The sequence below is a fragment of the Coniophora puteana genome (assembly GCF_000271625.1).
Source record: "Coniophora puteana RWD-64-598 SS2 unplaced genomic scaffold CONPUscaffold_7, whole genome shotgun sequence".
NCBI classification, from domain to species: domain Eukaryota; kingdom Fungi; phylum Basidiomycota; class Agaricomycetes; order Boletales; family Coniophoraceae; genus Coniophora; species Coniophora puteana.
The window spans coordinates 291,000-311,349 of record NW_006913059.1 but is presented as its reverse complement, the minus strand read 5'-3'; the positions used below and the strand labels follow the sequence as shown (position 1 = coordinate 311,349).

General features: G+C 50.2%; 5 protein-coding genes across 5 annotated transcripts; 3 read left to right on the top strand and 2 right to left on the bottom strand.

Moving 5' to 3' along the window:
• Positions 1–99: 99 nt before the first annotated feature.
• On the bottom strand, positions 100–1,988 carry CONPUDRAFT_154266 (uncharacterized protein; the record flags this gene model as incomplete). The annotated part of the gene is made up of 4 exons (XM_007771030.1): positions 100–546; positions 599–879; positions 938–1,781; positions 1,839–1,988. The coding sequence occupies 4 exons, from the start codon at positions 1,986–1,988 to the stop codon at positions 100–102; spliced, it is 1,722 nt and encodes a 573-aa protein (XP_007769220.1).
• Positions 1,989–6,011: 4,023 nt separating this feature from the next.
• CONPUDRAFT_73398 (DUF1295-domain-containing protein) lies at positions 6,012–9,717 on the top strand (the record flags this gene model as incomplete). The annotated part of the gene is made up of 13 exons (XM_007770899.1): positions 6,012–6,141; positions 6,246–6,356; positions 6,412–6,492; positions 6,623–6,636; positions 6,684–6,842; positions 6,898–6,942; positions 6,999–7,042; positions 7,100–7,219; positions 7,278–7,542; positions 8,187–8,354; positions 8,426–9,388; positions 9,446–9,610; positions 9,670–9,717. The coding sequence occupies 13 exons, from the start codon at positions 6,012–6,014 to the stop codon at positions 9,715–9,717; spliced, it is 2,313 nt and encodes a 770-aa protein (XP_007769089.1).
• Positions 9,718–11,108: 1,391 nt separating this feature from the next.
• Positions 11,109–11,451, top strand: CONPUDRAFT_154263 (uncharacterized protein; the record flags this gene model as incomplete). The annotated part of the gene is made up of 2 exons (XM_007771029.1): positions 11,109–11,198; positions 11,254–11,451. The coding sequence occupies 2 exons, from the start codon at positions 11,109–11,111 to the stop codon at positions 11,449–11,451; spliced, it is 288 nt and encodes a 95-aa protein (XP_007769219.1).
• A 1,095-nt stretch (positions 11,452–12,546) lies between these two features.
• Positions 12,547–16,225, top strand: CONPUDRAFT_165805 (uncharacterized protein; the record flags this gene model as incomplete). The annotated part of the gene is made up of 8 exons (XM_007771028.1): positions 12,547–12,759; positions 12,807–12,882; positions 12,943–13,076; positions 13,130–13,666; positions 15,059–15,134; positions 15,190–15,323; positions 15,376–15,896; positions 15,977–16,225. The coding sequence occupies 8 exons, from the start codon at positions 12,547–12,549 to the stop codon at positions 16,083–16,085; spliced, it is 1,800 nt and encodes a 599-aa protein (XP_007769218.1). The 3' UTR covers positions 16,086–16,225.
• Positions 16,226–16,649: 424 nt separating this feature from the next.
• CONPUDRAFT_154261 (uncharacterized protein) lies at positions 16,650–18,258 on the bottom strand (the record flags this gene model as incomplete). The annotated part of the gene is made up of 9 exons (XM_007771027.1): positions 16,650–16,689; positions 16,727–16,796; positions 16,856–16,964; positions 17,025–17,040; positions 17,109–17,155; positions 17,341–17,549; positions 17,609–17,801; positions 17,859–18,123; positions 18,173–18,258. The coding sequence occupies 9 exons, from the start codon at positions 18,256–18,258 to the stop codon at positions 16,650–16,652; spliced, it is 1,035 nt and encodes a 344-aa protein (XP_007769217.1).
• Between the last annotated feature and the right edge of the window lie 2,092 nt (positions 18,259–20,350).

Here is a 20,350-nt window from a genome sequence, read left to right as displayed (position 1 = left end):
AGCATCGAAATGCTTTGAGAGGGTAGTCATCTCGTTAACGTATCATTGAGGTCGCGTAGGACTATACACTGGCTGCACGACGAAACGTAGCTGCATGGACTAAGCCGACCCATATACCTTCATGAAAATCTCCAGGTATTCAACCAAGCCCCTCTCGTATAAGCTGCAAAAATGCTCCTCGAGACTATCTTGGCTGGGGTCGCTTTGTAGTAGTTTCATCCATGCGCTGTCAAGCAAGTCAAGCTTTTCAGACCACTCCTTCAGAAAGGGCTGACAGGAGACAAGGAATGATCCGTATCTGTCAACTTCTAGCTCCCTATGACGTGCGACGTTCCTTGCGACATTTGATCGGGACGTGCCCTGCGTGAGGTACTCGCGATACAGCCGGAGCCCAGAAGGAGTCCCAACCATATCGTGCTTGTGATACACAGCCGCCCAAAGAGCTACAAAGAAATAAGAGTAAAGGTCGTCGCCTGGATATTGAAGGTAGGGCACCCTCTCGTTAGCAGCATCTATGAGACCTTCGGACATGAATTCTGCTGTCCCCTACAATTCGCGTCAGAAAGTAACCACGAAAACAACGAAAATCGCATCTTACCAACTGCGAAGCCGCCTTGAAAGCAAAGTACTTCTGGAGATGGACCGCCAAGTCGCCATCAATGACGAATCCCCTGCACTTGTCGTCGGTATCTAACGGCTGAAGAAGCGTGGTGATCTTCTCTAGTCTGGCTTTGCGGGTGTCGGATTCTTTCAGGTCCGACACCAGCTCATTCAGAGCTTTGGAGAGGGATCTCTTCGTTTTAGAATCTTCGGAAAGGAGCACGTTACCGATGCTGATGTCTCGATGCTGAAAACCCTTCCTAAGCATGTTCCAGTACCCTATTCCGAATTTGTATGAGTGATTTACAAGCGTCATTTGGGATAGACGTTTACTGACCTAGCATGGCGTGTGCAATAGCCATGAAGAGCTCGCGATCCGATTTGGCATGTACCAAAGAGCGTCCACAGAATCCACAGACGTGCTGCCTTAGGGTTCGGTACTCTGGCGTAGGCTCTCTAGAGGGATCTTCGCGTGCTTCTAAGACGTTCCAAAAGGTCACGGATTGGAGAAAGAAGTGATTGGTGGCAGGTATACCGTCCTTATGGTGCACTATAGCCGAATAGTAGTGTTTTGCGACCCCGAAGTCGTCTCTGCATGCGGAGAGCAAATCCTTTTCCGCGTTGAAATAGCGCCGTGACACCCACGAGAACTTGCTGGCAATATCTACGTCGTCTTCATCGAGAAGCTCGCGTTTGGATTCGCTATCAATACTCTGCTTGACACTCTGCTTGACAAAGCGCGCCTTGAGTATTGGCGGAGTGATATCCCGAAGGCGTCTCTCGTAAAAGCTGCAAAGACGCTCTGTCGATCCATTCTCGCTAGGGTCATTGTCCAATAAGTTCCTCCGATCAGCCAAAAGCCTCCAGAGCTTCGTGTACCACTCTTCCAGAAAGTGTTGACAGGAGACAAGGAACGTTCCGTACATGTCGACCTCGAGTTTCACAGGGTTCGCGACATCGGAGGCGACAGCTGTTCGACTGTCCGTACTTCTTGCGAGGTCTTCGCGAAACACGACGATTCCTTCAGGAATCTCGAGCGAACCGTCTTTGCGATAAATCGCCGCCCAAAGAGCTACAAAGAAGCAAGAGAAAAGGTCGTCGGCTGGGGATGCATGGTAGGGATGGTCACGGTTATCATGAGCAGCGCCTATGACGCTTCGAGACATGTATTCTTTTGTGCCCTGAATTATCGTGTCAGAGACCTTGTCTGTGAAAGGAATCACCGTGCATTGTCTTACCAAACGCGAAGTTGGTTGTGTGGCCCAGTCGTCATCGATAACAGGGCATTCGTCTTTGGAGTCTATGTCAAGCATATGTAGCAGCACTTTCATGCCTTCCCAGTCAGAATGCGCCGAAAGGTTTTCCAGAAGCTGAGAGTAGTCATGCATGGCGGGTTAAGGTGTCTGGCTGGCTGCGAGAGTTGAGGACAGGAACGTGAAACTCCGGGACCTGTGGGAGAGTCGATTTGGGGCGATTCACTTCCGACTTTATTTTGAAGAGTGACTTTCCCCAAAACAATGAATTACATTAATTTCTGCCTGATGGATGCTCAACGATTCTTCAGCTTTTTCGCTCATCACTAGCTCCGGTGGATCGTGTTCTCCAAAATAATCCAAACATAACCCTATGCAAATGCGACTATCATAAATGCATGTCACTGATGCATCAGAGCCGGGAGATGGGAATGTAAGCGTGTCGAGACACATCCACTAGCATGACCTTACTTGACCGCCTGGCTTGATTTATACCGTCTCATCTCGCATTTAAGGTTCGCATTCTAATCTGCTCGTAAACCATCTGATTATCTTACAAAGCAATGATTGTGCTAAGACATCGTCGTTGGTGACATAACTGGAAACTCGTACGTGGGTTAAGCTAAGCCATATACTTTGATGAAAAGCTCCAGGTACTCGACCACGCCGGATTCGTACAAGTCGGAAAAGCTCTCCGCCAAAGTATCCTTGCTAGGATCACTATCCAGTAATTCCATCCATTTTGCCCTGAGCATATCGAGCTTGTCATACCACTCCTTTAGAAAGGGCTGATAGGAGACGAGAAACAGTCCATATCTGTCGACCTTTAGCTTTGTATAACTTGTGACATCGGAGGCAGCGGCTGTTCGACTGTCTGTACTTCTTACGAGGTCTTTGCGCAGCCGCAGAACTCCTGCAGGGATACCAGTTGAATTGTCTCTGTGATAGATTGCCGCCCAAAGAGCCACAAAGAAGCAGGAGAAAAGATCGTCCGCTGGGGACTCAAGGTATGGCTCATTATCACAAGCAGAAATGATAAGCCCTCTGCCCATAAACTCCATCGTCCCCTGAGATATGCCTTTAGAAAATACGTCTACAATGTGGATATAACTGGGCATCTTACCAACCGCGATGTTGGGCGCACGGGTAAGTCACAATCGCCAATAGGAATTTTGTTTTTGCCGATATCAAGCGAACTTATCAGCGCTAGGATTCGTTGGGAGACATTGTTCGCCGAAATTGGCTTGGAAACCTGAAGTTGTGATTGGCCGTGCATGAGGAATCAGTATGTCTGGCGAGGTGCGAGTTTATAGCAGGAGCGAGAATGTCACTATTCATCAAAGAAAAGATGATGGAAGGTAACGCGAGCTTTCAAATTCCGACGTCACCTTGAGGAACGAATGCCTTGATCGGAACACAATAAATGTCTACGTGAGAATTTAAACCCACCTTCGACGCGTGTTTGCAACATGTACAGAATTTTGTTTATGCCCATGGTTTCCTTACCCATTTGTCCATTATCATACAGCATGTCATCGATCCCTTTGCACATAGCCTCATGCAGACTTGACCATCGTCGCATGGAAATCATATCATCGCGGATTCATCTGAGCTCAGCATTGTGATCGTGAAAGCGTCCAGGATCCTCCGCTATCGTGACCTGAGTTTACCGCCTTAAACAACTTGCAGCGTGCATATTACTTGCTCTGTTTCCAGCCATTATGGCCTTGAAGTTTGGTCTCGAATCAAAACTGATTAGAATTGATTCCAAAATAATGGGGGAATCTTCCATGTCAAAGTAGCGTTAAAGCAACATGAATCTACAGTGATACAAACTCAGGTACGCTTATTATACCGAGCTGCTGAGAATCTCCAGATAATCGATATTGGCTCTTTTGGAAAAGGAGTAGAAATGATCCTCGAAATTATCTTGGCTAGGCATGCTAACCTGTAGTTCTGCCCAGTCTGCATCTAGCATATCAAGCCTATCATACCATTCCCTTATGAATTTCTGACAAGAAACAAGGAACGGTCCAGCATCAGCCTCGTCTAGTCCTACTCAGCTTTTGACGCGCAATATAACACCTGGTCGTGATCGGGTACTGATGAACTCGTCGCGATACTGCTGGAGGTCGCGAGGGGTTGGAGGTGAGTCGCTTTTGCGATAGATTGCTGCCCAAAGGGCGACATAGAAGCAAGAGAATAGGTCGTCGATTGGGGACCCAAGGTGGTGTTCTTTACCAAGAGCAATGTCTAAGCGATCCAAGTTTATGAATTATTTTGTTCCCTAAAAGATGATGTCAGTGACCTTCTCGAGGGTATGAATGAAGTAGAATGCATCTTACAAGCCGGCGCAAGACTGGCTTTGTACCGCCAATAACGGAACATACGTATTTGCTTCCGTCAAACGTATTCAAGGATACATTCGCAAACATCTTCTTCTGAATTTGTGCGTGGACTAACATGAGGGGTGGTGGATCTGATTGGGATCTGATTGGATGCGCAAACCTTCAAGTTGAGAATGAGGTCGGGCAAAGATGGTGGATGAGCTCGCGAATATTCAAATCCCGACGCCGCATGTTCTCTTCATTATGCACTGACATCATTTCCCTCCATCGCACGACCTCGCGTCAAAGTCTCGCACACGAATCCATTTTTGGAAAACAGTATCAAGATGGAAGTTAACGCATTGTCGAAGTAGTTTGGATCCCTAGTGGTACAACTAGTACAGGATGAGCGTTAGCATGGATTATGTGAATTGGTCCTGGCCATATATATCGTTGAAAAGCTCCAGATATTCGATTATACCTCTCCCGTACAAGTTACCGAAATGAACCTCTAGGCAATCTTTCCTAGGATTGTTCTTTTGTAGTTTTATCCAATCCGCAAAGAATATCGAAAGCTTGGCATGCCACTCGTTTAAAAGGGGCTGACAGGAAACAAGAAACGGAGTATAATATCCAATGTCGAGTTCTATAGGTGTTGCAACGTTAATGATGACGTCCCACCGGCTGCGTCGATCATACAGTAGATTATCGCGGAACCTCCGGAGTCCGATAGGAACTTCAGAAGGATCGTTTCTGTGAAATATCACCGTCCATATGGCTATGAAGAAGCAAGAGAAAAGGTCATCCACTGGTGAAGGAGGGTAGGGCCGTTCGAGGAGCGCAGCACTTATACGCCCTTCAGATATAAATTCCTTTGTCCCCTGAAGATCAACGTCAGATGTTTTTGCCGATAATGGGAGTAATTTGCATTGTACCATTTGCAAGGTTGGCAGCATGGTCAAGTCGCCATCATCATTGGAGCGCCTGTCGTTTGCCACGCTAAATTTGTTCAATAGCGCTGTAATTTTCCTCGATACGTCGTCCGGATTTTGGGAGTGTTCCGAGTGCATGAAGGACATGAAAGCGGGGAGGAAGCAGGGAGCAATGGGCGGTATGATGGTTGCAACTCCGATGCATGCGGAGTTGGTCCATGGAATAATGTCGGAACTTCCTAAAGGGGCATTCTAATGGGTTCGGAAGTGCCTTTAATTATAATCGATGATAATGCGCATTGTAATGCATCACCATCGAAGTGAAGCGACTAAAATGCTGTTTTCAACGCTTACTAAGCGGTTACGATGGGAATTTTTGCATTGTTATGGCCATTGTAATGCCCTTGGTAATGGAAAGTGCCTTTCATTACGATCGATTATTATGTATTTTCCATTGTAGTCGATTACAATGGTTCATAATGCGCCTGAGAAAGTTCTGACAGACCTTACATCGTGTGAAACCAAGTCTGGCTTATGAACAAGCCTCTGCCAGTCGTCCATCCATACGTTGGCAAGAAGTTCTACCTAGTGTTCGACCATGCCCAGAGACTCAAACGAACAAAGAAGCCAGATGGCCGAAGTTATGCCACTTTAAACGAGTGTGCCTGGACTGCTCGATGCTCTCAAGTCATAGCACGCGTTCCCAGGCGAACGCGATCGAAAGCGGCGATCGAGCCTCCGACGCAGATCGACTCTCGACGTCGTCATTAATATTCCTTTCTCCAACCACCAGCTCTGAATCTGCCCTGGTGATACAGTCAGCCTCTTAACCCACGGACAGTTCCACAACCGATACAGTCCCCCCCTCCTCACGCACAACAAATCGTGAACCCGCCGCTATGTCCCCAGCACACGCGCTCGATAGGTACTATCTCCTGCTCACCTTCCTCGTCACCGTCGCATACCAGATGCTAGGCTTTGCTATCGCGTGGACGTTCAGGTTCGATAAGATCACAGACTTTACAGGAGGTGCGTTCGCCGACCGACACCCCTTCCCAAACAACGCCTTCCCGCTTTCGCCCTCGCGGGATGGTGTCAGGTTTAGATGTTTGCTGACTGCAACGTGTGGGCAGGCTCGAACTTCTTCATCCTCGCGCTCATGACGCTGCTCATGGGCGGCACGTTCTGCGCGGAGAACCTGCTCGCGAGCGTCTTTGTGATGGTATGGGCTGCCAGGCTCGCTGGTGCGTCGAGACTCTGCTCGGATGTGCCACTCCCATTGACTTGGATGTGCTACAGGTTTCTTGCTGTTCCGCGTGCTGAAGCGAGGGAGCGACTCGAGGTTCGACGAGATTAGGGGGCACTTTTTCAAGTTCCTTGGTTCGTCCTTGTAGTCCTCTCGTCTGTCGCAGGTAGCTGATTTTGCGTTCTAAGGCTTTTGGATAGGTACAGTATATCTCCCTCGTTGATTACATGAATATGCCCTGACAGTGATGCGCCGGTCTTCTAGGGCAGATTGTTTGGGTACATCCTACCATTACTTTATGGCCATTGTCTCATCTGATCTCTAGGTATGGACAGTCTCGTCGCCCGTGACGATCCGCAACTCCCCCGCTGTCGTGGACTTCAACCAAAGTTGCCGTACTCCTGGGTACAATGGCTTGGACATAGCTGGAATCGTCATCTGGGCTCTTGGGTGGTCGATTGAGTCTACTGCTGATATCACAAAGGTGCGTACCTGAGCCCTGCTTATTCATCGTGAGCGCTGACATGTATGGTGCATAGTACATGTGGAAGAGCTCAAATCCACCCAAGAACGCCATAATGAGGGTAAGCCCTCAAACCTACCGTAGTACTCTGAGCCTTCGACTGATTGTGGTGTCCAGACCTCTGTCTGGAAGTGGTCCCGCCACCCTCCCTACTTTGGAGAGTGAGTCCACTTTCGACACAGTAGCACTGCCTACGCCATTGCTAACCCCCTTCCAAGGATTCTGTGCTGGTGGGGTATTTGGCTCCTGTGTATCTCCCCTGCGACGACGCACAACGTACCAGCGTCATCTCGCTCGGCGCTGTACGGTTCCATCGTATCGCCCCTGTTCACGACTGTGTACGTCACTCGTTTGATCATACGTACGGTTTCTCTTCGTCTGACGACAGCTCTGCAGCCTTCTCCTGTTCGCATCCGGCATTCCCCCCGCCGAGAAATCACAATCGTCCAAGTTTTACGCGCTGAAGCAAAAGGCGCAAGAGGACCCTGACAATAACGCCGAGGGCGCGGAGGCGTGGGCGGATTACCAGGACTACGTCAAGTCGACGTCGGTGCTGATCATGATTCCAAACTTCCTATACCGTCCGCTGCCGCGTTTCATCAAGCAGACTGTTCTGCTGGACTTTCCAATGTACCACTCGTTCGACTATGAGGGAAAGAAGGTGAGTGTTAGTCGGGAGGTGGAGTCGCCGCCACCCGAGGATGCTTCGCGGTTGATATGATACTAGATAGTGAACACGGCGGGCATGATATGTACAATACTAACTGCAATATCATCGATCCCCCTTGCCTGGCTAAGGTTGTGTCAAGCTCGTGTTGTTGTGTGAGGTCATTGTGGCTGTGCACAATGACTAGTTGATCTCTTGATCGAAGCTTATACCTCCGCATAAGCGAATGCTATTGTCCGTCTCTGGTCATTGTTGTTCTCGTCGACAACCCCATTCCTGTCCTTTTCCTTTATTCTCCATCCTTGAACTTATACCACGACCATCTCCCACTGCGACGTGCTGCGCACTCCAGTCTACACCTCCACTCCTTTCGACGACTGCAGCTGAAACGCCAGCATCAACCCGACCCCTTTGATAGGGCCTTCTTCACACACAGCCGCGTGATACCCCTCGTACTCAATTGCTCGCTTCCTCTCATTAATACCTCACTTGTTCACTGTTTCTGAACACATCACCCCACCACACCCAGCAGCCACACACCGTGTGCAGCCCCCATCTTCTTCTTCACGAACTCGCCACGAGTCTTCTCCAAGTCACCCCACCCTACCAGTCAATCACCACGACGAAGTGGTCTCAAGATGTCCGCTACACCCACCCCTTCCAGCGAAGGCAGCTGCAAGCACGGCCGCGGGCCGGTGCGGAAGCTCTCGCAGTTTCTTAAGCGCCGCAAGTCACGCAAGGACCTCGCCCGTTCTTCTGAGTCTTCCACGGAGCCACCACCGTTGCCGCCGAAGGAAAGTATCCCAGTGAGCACACCGTCTCTTCACCCCCGTCACCCTTCTTCTTCCCCTCCTAAACGTTGCCCCTCGCACGCTAGGTGATCGCCAGCTCCTTCAAGTACCCCATGGCACACAGGCACCACCAGGACCGCCAGCGCCAGATCTCAGAGCCCGCGCCGACGTACACGCACCAGTGGGAGATCGAGATGTTCGACTACACCGCGCCGCACCGCCTCGCCCCCGCACACAGCGCGAGCGCCTCCGCCGCCGCCGCCGCCCGCGAGCCGCCGTACCCGTACAACCACCCCAACTTCCCCTATCCGAATCTGCACCACCACCAGCCGCACCTTCCGTCGGGACACGGGCACAACGGCGTTGGATCGGGCACACCGCCCCCGCCTTCGTCGCCCCCGCCACCGTTGCCGCCGAAGAAAGGGGGTGCGGATGGGTATAGTCCCACTCTGCGCAAGCAGAACACGCGCACGCAGCCTCCGGCGCCTGAAGAGCGCGCGCGCATGCGGCAGGCGGCGCTGCGCCAGCGCGAGGCCGACGAGCAGCGCGCGGAGCGGGAAGAGCGGCAGCGCGCTGTGCGGCGGAAGCAGGAACGCGAGGCCGAGGAGCGCGCGCTCGTCGAAGCCGAGGCGGCGCGCAAGGCGGCGCTGCAGGATGAGCTGCGCTATGCGGCTGAGCGCAAGGCGCGCGAGGAGCGGGAGGCGCGGGAGAGGGAGGAGGCGCGGCTCGCGGAGATAAGGGCGCGGAAGAGGGCCGAGCAGGAGCGGAGGAGGAAGTATACGCTCGAGCTGGAGAGGTGGCGGCGTGAGCAGGCCGAGCGCGCGCAGGGCCAGGTGGCTGAGAAGGAGGCGCTGAGGCGCAGGTCGGAGGAGGCGAAGCGCGAGCGCGTGATGCGCATCAACGAGGACGCGGCGCGGGGGAGCAGCACCGGAGAGGGGATGTGCTGTGGTTGGGTGACGATGCAGACGCCGGAGAGTCTGGCGTGGAAGAGGCGGTATTTCAGGTTCGACTTGGATAAGGGCAGTGTGGCGTTTTACAGGGCTCCGCACGTGCGTTTCATTCTTCAGCGTCATCTTGGTTGTGAGCACATGCTGACCTTCTGGCAGGAGATGACGCGACCTATGGACACGGTCGCTCTGGACGGCAGAGTCGACCGCATATGTGAGTGGTGGGAGGGATTCGAGGAGCTTGAGGCGATCCCGCACTCTTTCGCCGTCAAGTTCGTCGACGGGCAGGATTGGCTCATGTATGCGGACACCTCCGACGAGAAGGTACGTATCCACCTTGCGTTTGCCGTGTTTCCTTATACTAAATGCAACTCTTGGTACAGGACAAACTCCTCATGCTCGTGAGCGAGTCAGCCGGAATCATCATTTAGAATGCCTCATTTCCACCACCTCGAATCCGACATGTCTCTTCTCCCTCTCATATTACTATTAGTTTCAAGCTCTCTTCAAGGTCCCGGAATATGCGCATATAATCAACAACGATACCCCGGATCATGTTGTTTTTTGTACGGTTTAGACTGTAGCTTTACTCGCGTCGCTTTGTAATCCAAGTTCATTGATGTTGTTTCTGTATAATAGCAGTTCTGCCAGGTGCTCAAGCTAGTAGGTGAGCAACACTGCCCGCTCGATATGTTTGTGCTTTGCCTCCTACCTCGCTTGGTCCGCCGCCGTTATCATCGTGAGGTTCCCGACTATTAGGCTTCCCGACTATTAGGCAACTATTGAGCAACTTGCTCTACATATGGGACCATGTTTGGCTTCGCTATTGAGAAAGCCTCCACCATCCATTCCTTCCCTCCCCCAACTCAATATCTACTCAATTCTCTCAGCGGTCCTCACCTCGTGCCCAAGGGCCCTATCGTCGGAAATCTTGCTTCGGGACGGGTTTATGCGCGTGGTCCGCTCAGGTTATCTCATTTCCAAAGGAAGTGAATAGTAAGTCCACGTTAGTAATGCGCCACGCCACGAGGCAGCCCCCTTTGCTCCAGACCGCCGACGCTTCATCAAAGGTAGCAGAAGCCATGGCAGTTCGGAGCACCTCGTTGTCTAAGCATGTCAAACCATTCCCTCCTTACACTTCTGGGGGAGCAAAGCTGGTGTGGTACTTGGTTTGCAGGGCCTCGTCTTGTTTTTCGCGTGGTGAATTATACAGCCTGATTCTGTGGCAGGGATGTGGATTCATCGACATCACCCACACTTTAGTAAGTGAGGCGGCGGGCGAACTTACGGCAGAGGCGGCGGGCGCTACGATTACGCGAGGTAGGTTCGGTCGGCATCGCAAGGAGAATATTTCCCTTTGGGCAATAAAGTTCCTACTGTCTTAGCAACTGTGGCATTACGGTAGCCCGGCTCCGCGGATCTCTCGACGAGCTTGAGTGGATCACCTTCTTTATAAGAAAGCGTATATGCGTCCTTCATTCACTAGCAATCTTTATCCGAGTCGAAATGAGCTCATGCATACATGTATATGGACTGAGAGCTAGCATTTCCGAATCAAACAGTTAGGTCATGCCATTTCGACTCGTGCACAACTTCTCTTCTGCAACGTCGCATCTGCGGCTCGGTCTGCCATCAAAGCTTGACAGCGAAGGGAAACTCGAGCTCCCGAAAACCCAACTTGCCAGCAGCTTAAGCTTGACAACATTTCTTCTCATCGAGAAGCTTCGGGAAGCGTTGAAGCCAAACAGCGACACACGGAAGCTTTGAACATTTTAAAGCTCGCCCTCGCTTTTACACCTCGTCAGTGTAGTCGTCCGAAACCATGTCCCAGCGCATCCAGACCCAAGGCAAATTCCTCGTGCTCAAATACGACGGTCACAGCGTTCTCATCTCCAAACCGGAGTCATACGAGGTACGACATGCGTCTCTTTTTCCGCCGTTAACATCCATCGCTCAATACCTTTTAGAAACTCGTTGAGCTCGCCAAAGACGTTTTTCTCAGCACAGATTATTACAGAAATAAGACCACTTTCCATTTCTCTACGACAGAAGTTGACTGCTGCTCTGGTGAATACGTGGTGGTCCGACCCTGCGCGTGGGATGCTATTTCCCCTTTACTTCGCGTGCTACACGTCACCAACGAGATGCCAAAGGCGAAGAATTGAGCTCAAGGTAAGTCAATTCATGCTGACGACTTCTTCATTCATCAATATAACAATGCGCACTATTCTAAGATGACTTAAACGGTCGCTTGTTTACTAGAGCTGATGACCCCCTTGTCGAATCACCATAGGAGTCGTAGCGCTGAGATGTAGCTGATGTCTTTATGATATTTTACCCATGTACCTTGGCTTAAATGTCATGAATGTATTGATTGAGTTCTATATTGTATGATATTTAGGAAAGGATGGAGCGATTCGTTCGGACAAATATTTGCACCAAAGTCGCTTGGTAAAGTCAACGCCGATGAAGCATTCCTCTGCAGAAGGGAGCTTAGCGCCGAGCGGCCCTGGTTTGTAGTTTATACCAATCATGCGTCTACCTACGCCTTGCATGATGCCTAAGCCCTCGAAAAGATGCGCACGTGGAAGAGTCGATTCTTCGTTTTGTTTTCGTTGATCAAAGAGCGGCATCCAGACTCCACGACGTCTCACACTACAGGCAAATGCGATAATTCTGGGCCCAAAAATAAGGAGGAAAATGCACTGGAAAGTAAATATTTCCCTCCACATTTCCCTTTGGCCAATAGAGGCCGAAAGAATTTCATGTTCCGGTGAATTTTCAGGCGACAAAAACAAGCTTTTCTTCCATTTATAGACATTAAGCGCTGGCGGAGATTCAACTCCCGCTTTAACCTGCTTTTTTGGGCCTCTTGGCGCACCAGAAAATGATAACTTTCCACGTGCTTATTCCTCGTCCGAAAATCTGTAGGAAGATGTTTACTTTCCAGGTCATTTTCCTGCTTATTCTTGGGCACAGAGTTAGCGCATTTGCCTGTAGTGTCAGGGAGCGACTTTATCGAGGTTACATACGTGTTTTAGTACAGCGTTATGCGCTATAAATAGTATAAAACTGACTTACGATGGTTGCATGATTGAACTGTTCGGGCAGGGACACTCATGTCGTTACAACAAAGGGGTTGTACATGGTGGAGGGCAAGTGACGGATCCAATTAAGGGCATGGCCACGTGCAGGTGTGGTTCGGACGCGGTCAGCGCTTGCACCACGTTCCTCTACACACACCAGTCAAGCCCACATCCATGGGTATCTCTGCTATCTCTGCTCAGCATTCTGGATCTGAAACCTCTGGGGACGAGCTTTCACAAGATTTCTACTCTCTTTCTTTATCCTCCTGCACCCCTAAGATTAAACGACGTGAGCTTGCTCGCAACCGACCTTATCCACGACCTAATACACGCCTGGCTCCTACGAACGTCTATCACTTAATATCCCTCCAAACTGAGGAAAAACTTGTGCGACTCTCGGCTTAGGTATCTCATGTCACTGAAACTCCTTCTAGCTTGACTCCCTCGAGTGGGCATGGGGCATGGGATGGCGACGTTTGAACGTCGGCAGTCAATTTAATACACTTCCTGGTAAGCCACAGCCCCGTTATACTGCATGTACCATGCTATATCAGCTGACGCTTTTATCAGTAAGATTCACGTTTGAAGAAGACGTGAATGAGGACGAGCTACTTCTCTTTCCTGAGCCTCGCATCCTGGAGATGTTGATAGACCAATCAGACCAGCCGAAGTTCCGAGATACGATCGCGCCTAAACTCAACAAGGTAGATTTTACTGGAAATAGTAACCAGCTAAGCAAACTCATCATATGCTCTAGCTCTTTCGCTGTCAGCCGTCGACTTTCAAGTTTTACCTTGTCCCTAGAAGCGGCCTCCAAGACAATGTGCTCATTGACTCATCTGCTCCTGGGCAGCCGAAATCTGTACATACCTATCCATATTCGACTCTCGGCCCCATCTTGAGCCATGTTAGGCCTCAGTATGCCGTCTGGGGCACGTCAATGAAAATGAAGGACACCCACTATCCTGAATGCGATTTTGTAGATAGGGCCCTTCGCCAAACCCTTGCTCTCCACGCCCCTGAACTTTGTGCCCGTAGTTCGTGGCGTCCCGAGGGCAAAATTAGGCTGCAGGTCTTTGAAGCTTACTCCAACTGGAAAAAGCAACGACCCCCAGCCCATTTCCGGCAACATATACGCTCGACGAGACGCTTTCACCCCACGTATGGAGTCCCTCCCGCCATTAGCGACGAGGATCTCTGTCATTCCGAGGGAGAGAACGGATCTTTGCCAGCATCTGTAAAGGATGACTGCGCAGCGCGAGTAAAGCGGTGGATCCTCGAGTCGGAGTTTTGGGTTCGTGAACGTGGCGGTTGGGTAGCATCTCTCTCGAACGACGAGCATCCCTCTGACTCAGAACCTGTCTTTCTGCCTCTCACTGCCGGAGCCTGGCGCGATTGGCGTGATTCTTGGAGAAATAGACGACGCGTTCGGAAAGATACATCCCGGTTTTCGAGTAATGACTGGGCCGCTCTCGAGCATCTTGTATACCTCCCGACTACCGGATAGTAATTACCACATATCAACACAATGCAAAGAGCCTGGAACGCGCTTGATTGATTCCTTGGATTGGGTCAGCGCGTTTTTGATAACTTTTTATAGGTAGTATCTGCTATAATGTCTTTTTTCTTCCTCCAATATTCCTTGTAACGTATGTAATTAACCTTTGGTTGGTGCTCACCCGTTGTGCATTGGTATCACACGTTATCGCACGTGTCAGGCATTGAAGTTGTACTTTTGTGGGCTATATACTATTGTACGACGACTCCCGAACGTGACGGGTCGCGTGTACTATGAAATAATTAGAACAATGTTTAGAGGCAGGATTTCATAGCTAAGCCACCACTGTTCGTGGTATTGTTGCTAAAGGGCTCAAGTCCGAGTCTACTCCTTCCACAATATTTTCGGAAGCGTATGCGATGCGTTCAGTACGCACTAATTACAGATGTATTAGTTTTCTGGGGCGATAGGCAGGCAAGCGGACAGTCGTCTACAACGCGTATCTGCAGTGGCCCATCCCACATGTGATGCTTCCACACGAGTTTGGGGATAATTCATGGCTGCATGAAACTGATTTAAATATGTGTTGAGTATCTGAGTATCCTTGGCATATGTCTCTATGCACTTGTGGAGTCTGAGCAGATTTCGGCCGGGAGCCTTTACCTCCGGTAGGTCCCCCTTTTCTGAACGTTAATCCGAGAACGGCGTAGTAGTTTATCCTGGAAAATACTGTAGGTAACATGTATAACAAACTTATTACGCAAATCCTCGACTAAATCCACGATATATTGAAGTCCGACGGAACTCACCTGCGTTCTGTGTCGCGCGGAGACGCCACACGTCCCAAAAGAAGATGATCACGTGCAGCGCGTTGAGACCGAGGCAGCGACGCGTCAACGCTGTCACCACGAGCCCCCATTCCCGGCGACGCACTTATGGGGATCTCTGCTATCTCTATCCAGCGATCCGACTCTGCAACGTCCGGAGACGAGCTTTCTAAGGACCTTTTCGATGTTCCTTCGCCTTCGTGTATTCGTAGGAGGCTCAAGCAACGACGGCTTACTCATAAAAGGCCCGATACAAAACCGGCTCCCACAAACGTCTATCACTTGATGTCCCTTGAAACTGAAGACGTATACGTATGGTATATTGCTCAATCCCTCGTTCTCACTGAAATATTCTTTCCAGCTCGGTGGCCTCGAATGGGCATGGGGAATGGGATGGCGACGTTTGAACGTCGGCAGCCAACTCAATACTCTTTTCGGTAAGCCATAAGCCCACAGTCCCAAACGCACTCTATAGCCTGAAACATATCTCAGTCGGCTTTACGTTTGATGAAGCCGTTGACGAGAGCCAGCTCCTTTTCTTTCCGGAGCAATCCGTCTTGGAGATGCTGAAAGACCAGTCAGATCAACCAATGGTCCGAGATGAGGTCGCGCCTAAACTTAACAAGGTACGTTCTGTAGGCAATGATATGTGTTTATGTTTTTTATCATTTGCCAAAGATCTTTCGCCATCGCTCGTCGATGTTCAAATACCACCTCGTTCCCAGAACGAGTCTACGAGACAAGGTGCTTGTCGACGTATCCGCTCCCGGTCAACCGCCAGCGGTGCATACCTACCCTTTCACAACCCTCGGTCCCGTTTTGAGCCATTGCCGGCCTCAGTACGCCGTCTGGGGGACCATCACGAAACTGGGGGATATTTGCGGTCCTGAATACGATGCTATAAACAGGGCCCACCGCCAAATTCTTGCTCTCCACGTGCCTGAGCTTAATAATCTAGGCTTTTGGCGCCCCGAGAGAGCGATTCACGCGTCGGCCTTTGACGTGTATCGTAAATGGAACAGACAGCAACCCCCGGAGCAGTTTCATCGACATATGCGTGCGACAAAACGTTTCCACCCTACGTATGGCCTCCCTGCTGCTGTCGACGACGACGAGCCCTGTTACTCGGAAGAAGAACGCGATTCGTCCAGATCTGTCAGTGCTACAGATTACGCCGATTGCGAGGCACGGGTGACGAAGTGGGTCATTGACTGCGAGTCATGCGTTCGTGCTTGTGGCAGCTGGGAAACTTGCCTCTCGAACGACGCGCACGCCTCAGATTCGGAACCCGTCTTTCCATCTTGCACCGCCAAATTTTGGCGCGATTGGCGTTCGTCCTGGAGACGTCGGCGAGGCCTTTGCCAAGATACCTCGCGGTTTTCGAGTAACGATTGGGCGGCCATTGAACACCATGTATATTTGCCCACTACTAAACATTAATCGACTCCATGCACATTAGTATGTTACCCACTGTATTGATTCGGCCTCTGGTGTACGTGGCCAATGTATAATCGATTCTTTTCATCGTTCATCGCAAGAAAGGCAGACAAGGCAGGCGACCATTTTTGTTGCTCGTTCCACACCTACTTAATGTAGCATCCACTGTCTGACGCATACGGCGGACTCAGAAAGTAGATCCACAGCGATTCAGATTCTAAGCAAAGACATGCGGCGTAATATGTATTGGTTCCAAAGCAAGCATATAGCATAGTTTTGATTACAGGACTTGGAGTTAGATGAAACCTTCATTACTCGTGCAGAAAGATCGGCGTGCATGAACTGAATTCACTTGTTTTTACTACGTGTTCCATATCCTGTAGCCTGAGAACCTTGGTCACCGGGCGAAGTCCACCAAGAAAGGACAAGGTTGTACATGTGCCCGAAGCAGTTTTTAGCATAGTCTTCGTTTGCAATTATACCTTTATCAGTACAGTGATGCCGATACACTTGCTCTAGGTGACTCTCAAAGTTATCTTGCCGAGAGGGAGTCGCCTGAGCGTATGTGTTAATTGCCTTGTAGACCACAAACTGAGGCTGAGCGTGGCTCTTTATTACGGGCAAGTCCGTGTACGGAAAACTGTGCATCTTCCAACGGCCCTCTGAGTCCATCAAAGAATTTAGCTTTGGCCAGTACATCAGAAATTCAACCAGGACTTACCCGCGTCACGACGAACCATGGGCCCCAAGTCCTCGTCTAATTTCTGAACTCGGTCCTGACTCAGACAAAAGACTGCGAAGTATTCAAATGTCTTCTTCTTCTTGAAGGTCTGCAACGTAGCCTCACACTGTCAGGATCATAACGTATACTTCGAAGGAATAAGGCTTACCTCCCGGAGGTCGACTCTGCAAGTTCCTGTGAGCCTGTCATCGCTGTACTTTTTCAGTTCGCGTAATGTCTCCCAGGTGGGCACAAGGACCCAGGCTCCTTGGTCAAAAAGAACATGCCAGTCTGCGCGAACTAAGACACACCACTAACGTCAATAATCGGGAGGATAAGACTAGTTGACTGACGATGTATCAAGTTACAATGCGTATCAAGATTTAACAGATTGGCTAGGCACCAAGCCTCTTGCATTTTCCAGTGCTATGCATATGCCTGTGCATCAATGACTGATCTCACTCGTGCAATTGGACTGTACTCACGAAGTAGAGGTTGTACCAAAGCATGTTTGGCATGATGTGAGCCGTTTGGACAAGGCCTGCAACGGCTCGTGATTGACCGGAAATCATACATCGACCCTTGTTTGGGTCGGCAACTTCGGCCTTTTGTTTTTGAGACGTAGAAGCAGACCCTGCAGACGTTGTAGTTTTAGGAGTGGGCTCGAAATTATCCTCTTCCCCATCACTTTTATCTGGTATGTGAGTAATCCGTTATCATGACACCGAGTACTTAGAGACCAGCGAAACATACCACACGGCCGCGCTTTCATTTCCGACAACCACCATACCGGAAGTTCATGAGTGCGCAGCATAACGAAGATATTTTGAAAAGCAGAATCCCCTTCTCGTGGTTGCCTCTCAATACGGGATTCAGAGTTAGGTTCCGGCAGAGGAGTGTGGTCTATAGTCTCCTTAGTATCTGCCACCGTCTCTGCCGATTTTTGCTAAGGATGATACGTCAGATATTATTACCAAGGTCAAAATGTGCCGAAGTGACATACGGGTGTAGTGGGATCCTGAGCAGCATTAAACGCTCTCGTCAACATACCCGCGTGAAAAGACTCTGGGGTTGGCGACGGAGTTTTAGCCAGTGAGGCCTTGCTGGCTTGACGGTCATGTCCCGTGAATGCCCCTGGTGTTCCAGTAGGACTTCTCACGTCGGATACTTTGCGTTGCCGCATCTTTCGGAGGTCGCCTTCAGAAGGTTGTCCTGCCGTCGGAGGTGATTTCCATCTCCCACTGGTTGGTGTGCTCTCCACCACGCCACTAACATAAGGTCAGATGGGTGTCACTTAGTACAGTGTATGCGACATACGGAACACTGGTACGTCCAGAAGGATCAAGCTCAAGGGCTGTGGACGGCCGCTTCTTACGAGAATTGGAAGTAGGGTCAAAAGACATTAAAAGAGAGTGCGAGCAACTTTTAGACAGGTTGGACGGAGATATTGGACGGGGGAGCTGGTTCAATCGACTGTAAGCACACGAATATTTATCCTTCTCCAGACTATAGACCCGATTGGTTCTCCCAATTTTTTGAGTTTCCGATATGAGACGAGCTCCGCTGAAGGTTCAGTGGAGGAACGCGAATCCGCTGGTCATCAGAGCTAGAAGGCTGGGTAGCGCAGCCAGCCGAGATAAGACGTGCAGACGTTACCTACGAGGAAGTTTCTTGTCAGAATGCCAGTGAGACCGTTTAGTCATCTTGCTGCCCGTTATACTAGAACGCGTCCATCAGAGTAGAGAACCTGTGCTTTTCTTTGCCGATGTGGCACCAAACATGAGTTAATGAATGTAGATCGGCCTCATGCAGTGTTGTATTCCAAGCGAACAGAAATTGTGGGGATCAAAGTTGGCGGAAGGGGCTTCTTTAAGTAAGACTACTGAAAGAGTACCAGTAGTGTCTCTCCGTCACCCGACATCATCTCTTAATTCGGCTCGTTTAGGACGTGAGATCTTTCGGGTTTATCATGAATTATTTCATCACAGGGGATTAGGCTATGAGATGCCTTCAGTCCGGGGAGACACCTTCTCAAGTGAACCATCAGGAGCCTGAAAAGCATGTTGAAAGAGCAAAATTGACGGGGACGATTACAAAGTGCACCTTCGTCCTACGGGGTATCACGTCTCCTGTTATTGTAGTTTTTCATATTACTCGCCTCTTCCAAGATGACTTGTCAAGCCAGAATTAGACAAGAGACGATCAGCTTGGAGGCGCGCCTGCGAAGGCGTCGAGTCAGACTGCCAAATTGGTGAGCACGAATAGGACGATGTGGGAAGAACATGAATAACAGCACATCATAGGACTTTAGCAGCTCAGCTATCAGCATTTTCAGAAGCGTGTGTGATGCGTCCAGCACGCACTCGCCGAGGATGTAAACTTCTTGGACAAGATGCACTGGGCAAGCGAACAGAGTCATGCCTAGCGTGTTCTCCAGTAGCCTGTCCTACAAGTGATGTTACCACACTTTGGGTTCAAACTAGCTACAAGGTGCAGTGGTTACCTGAATAAACCTGCCACCCTGTGAAATTTCCTACACGCTTGTTTCTGAACAAATAATGACCTGACTCACCTTCAAGTTACCTTTTTCTGAACGTTAACGATCCGAGGACGGTGCAAGGGCCACATGTGCCTATAGAGGCGAGTTGGCAGTTCAGTCTGGAATTGCTGTAGGGATCATGAGGAGCATACACTTGCTAATTGAAGCCTTGACAAATGCCACGATGTTCAAGTCTGATGGCGCTCGTTATGTTCTGTGTCGCGCAGAGACGCCACAAGTCCTAAAAAGAAGACGATCACGTGCAGCGCGTTGCGTCTGAAGATCTGAGGCAGCGACGCGTCAAATGCTATCACTACCCACTCGCACCCATCCCGCAGCGCGCTCTGACTGGCCCCACATCTATGGGGATCTCCACCGTCCATACTCAGTGCTCTGACTCCGCGACTTCTAGGGATGAGCTGCCTGAAGACCTTTGCGACCTTCTTTCACCTTCGCGTCCTCGCAAGAAGCTCAAACGACAAGGACTTGCTCGCAAGCGGTTTGATGCAAGGCCGGTTTCCGCAAACATATACCACTTGATGTCGCTCGAGACTGTTGATAGAACTGTATGATTGCTGCTAAATTTTGGCTCTTACTGACGTAATCTTTCTAGCTCTGCTGCCTCGAATGGGCATGGGGGATGGGATGGCGACGTTTGAATGTCGGCAGCCAAATCTCCTCCTGGAAACGCAGGCGAGGTGTTCCGCTTCAAGCTAGCCAATCAGTTAACCTACTCTCTGAGCATTTTGGTCTCTTTTCTGATTCATCCACAGTGACGTCGATGCACACGACCTACGTGAGCTTCAAGTAAATCAAGCTCCCTATCAGTAGCTCAATTGCACTTGATTGTCTCGTTGTAAACGGCGAATAGAGGGCATTTCCTCCCTCCCCCGCTCTCAGCGCGATAATCAAATACGTAACTGAGTGTGTCGAGTCACTGCGGATGATGGGCAGAA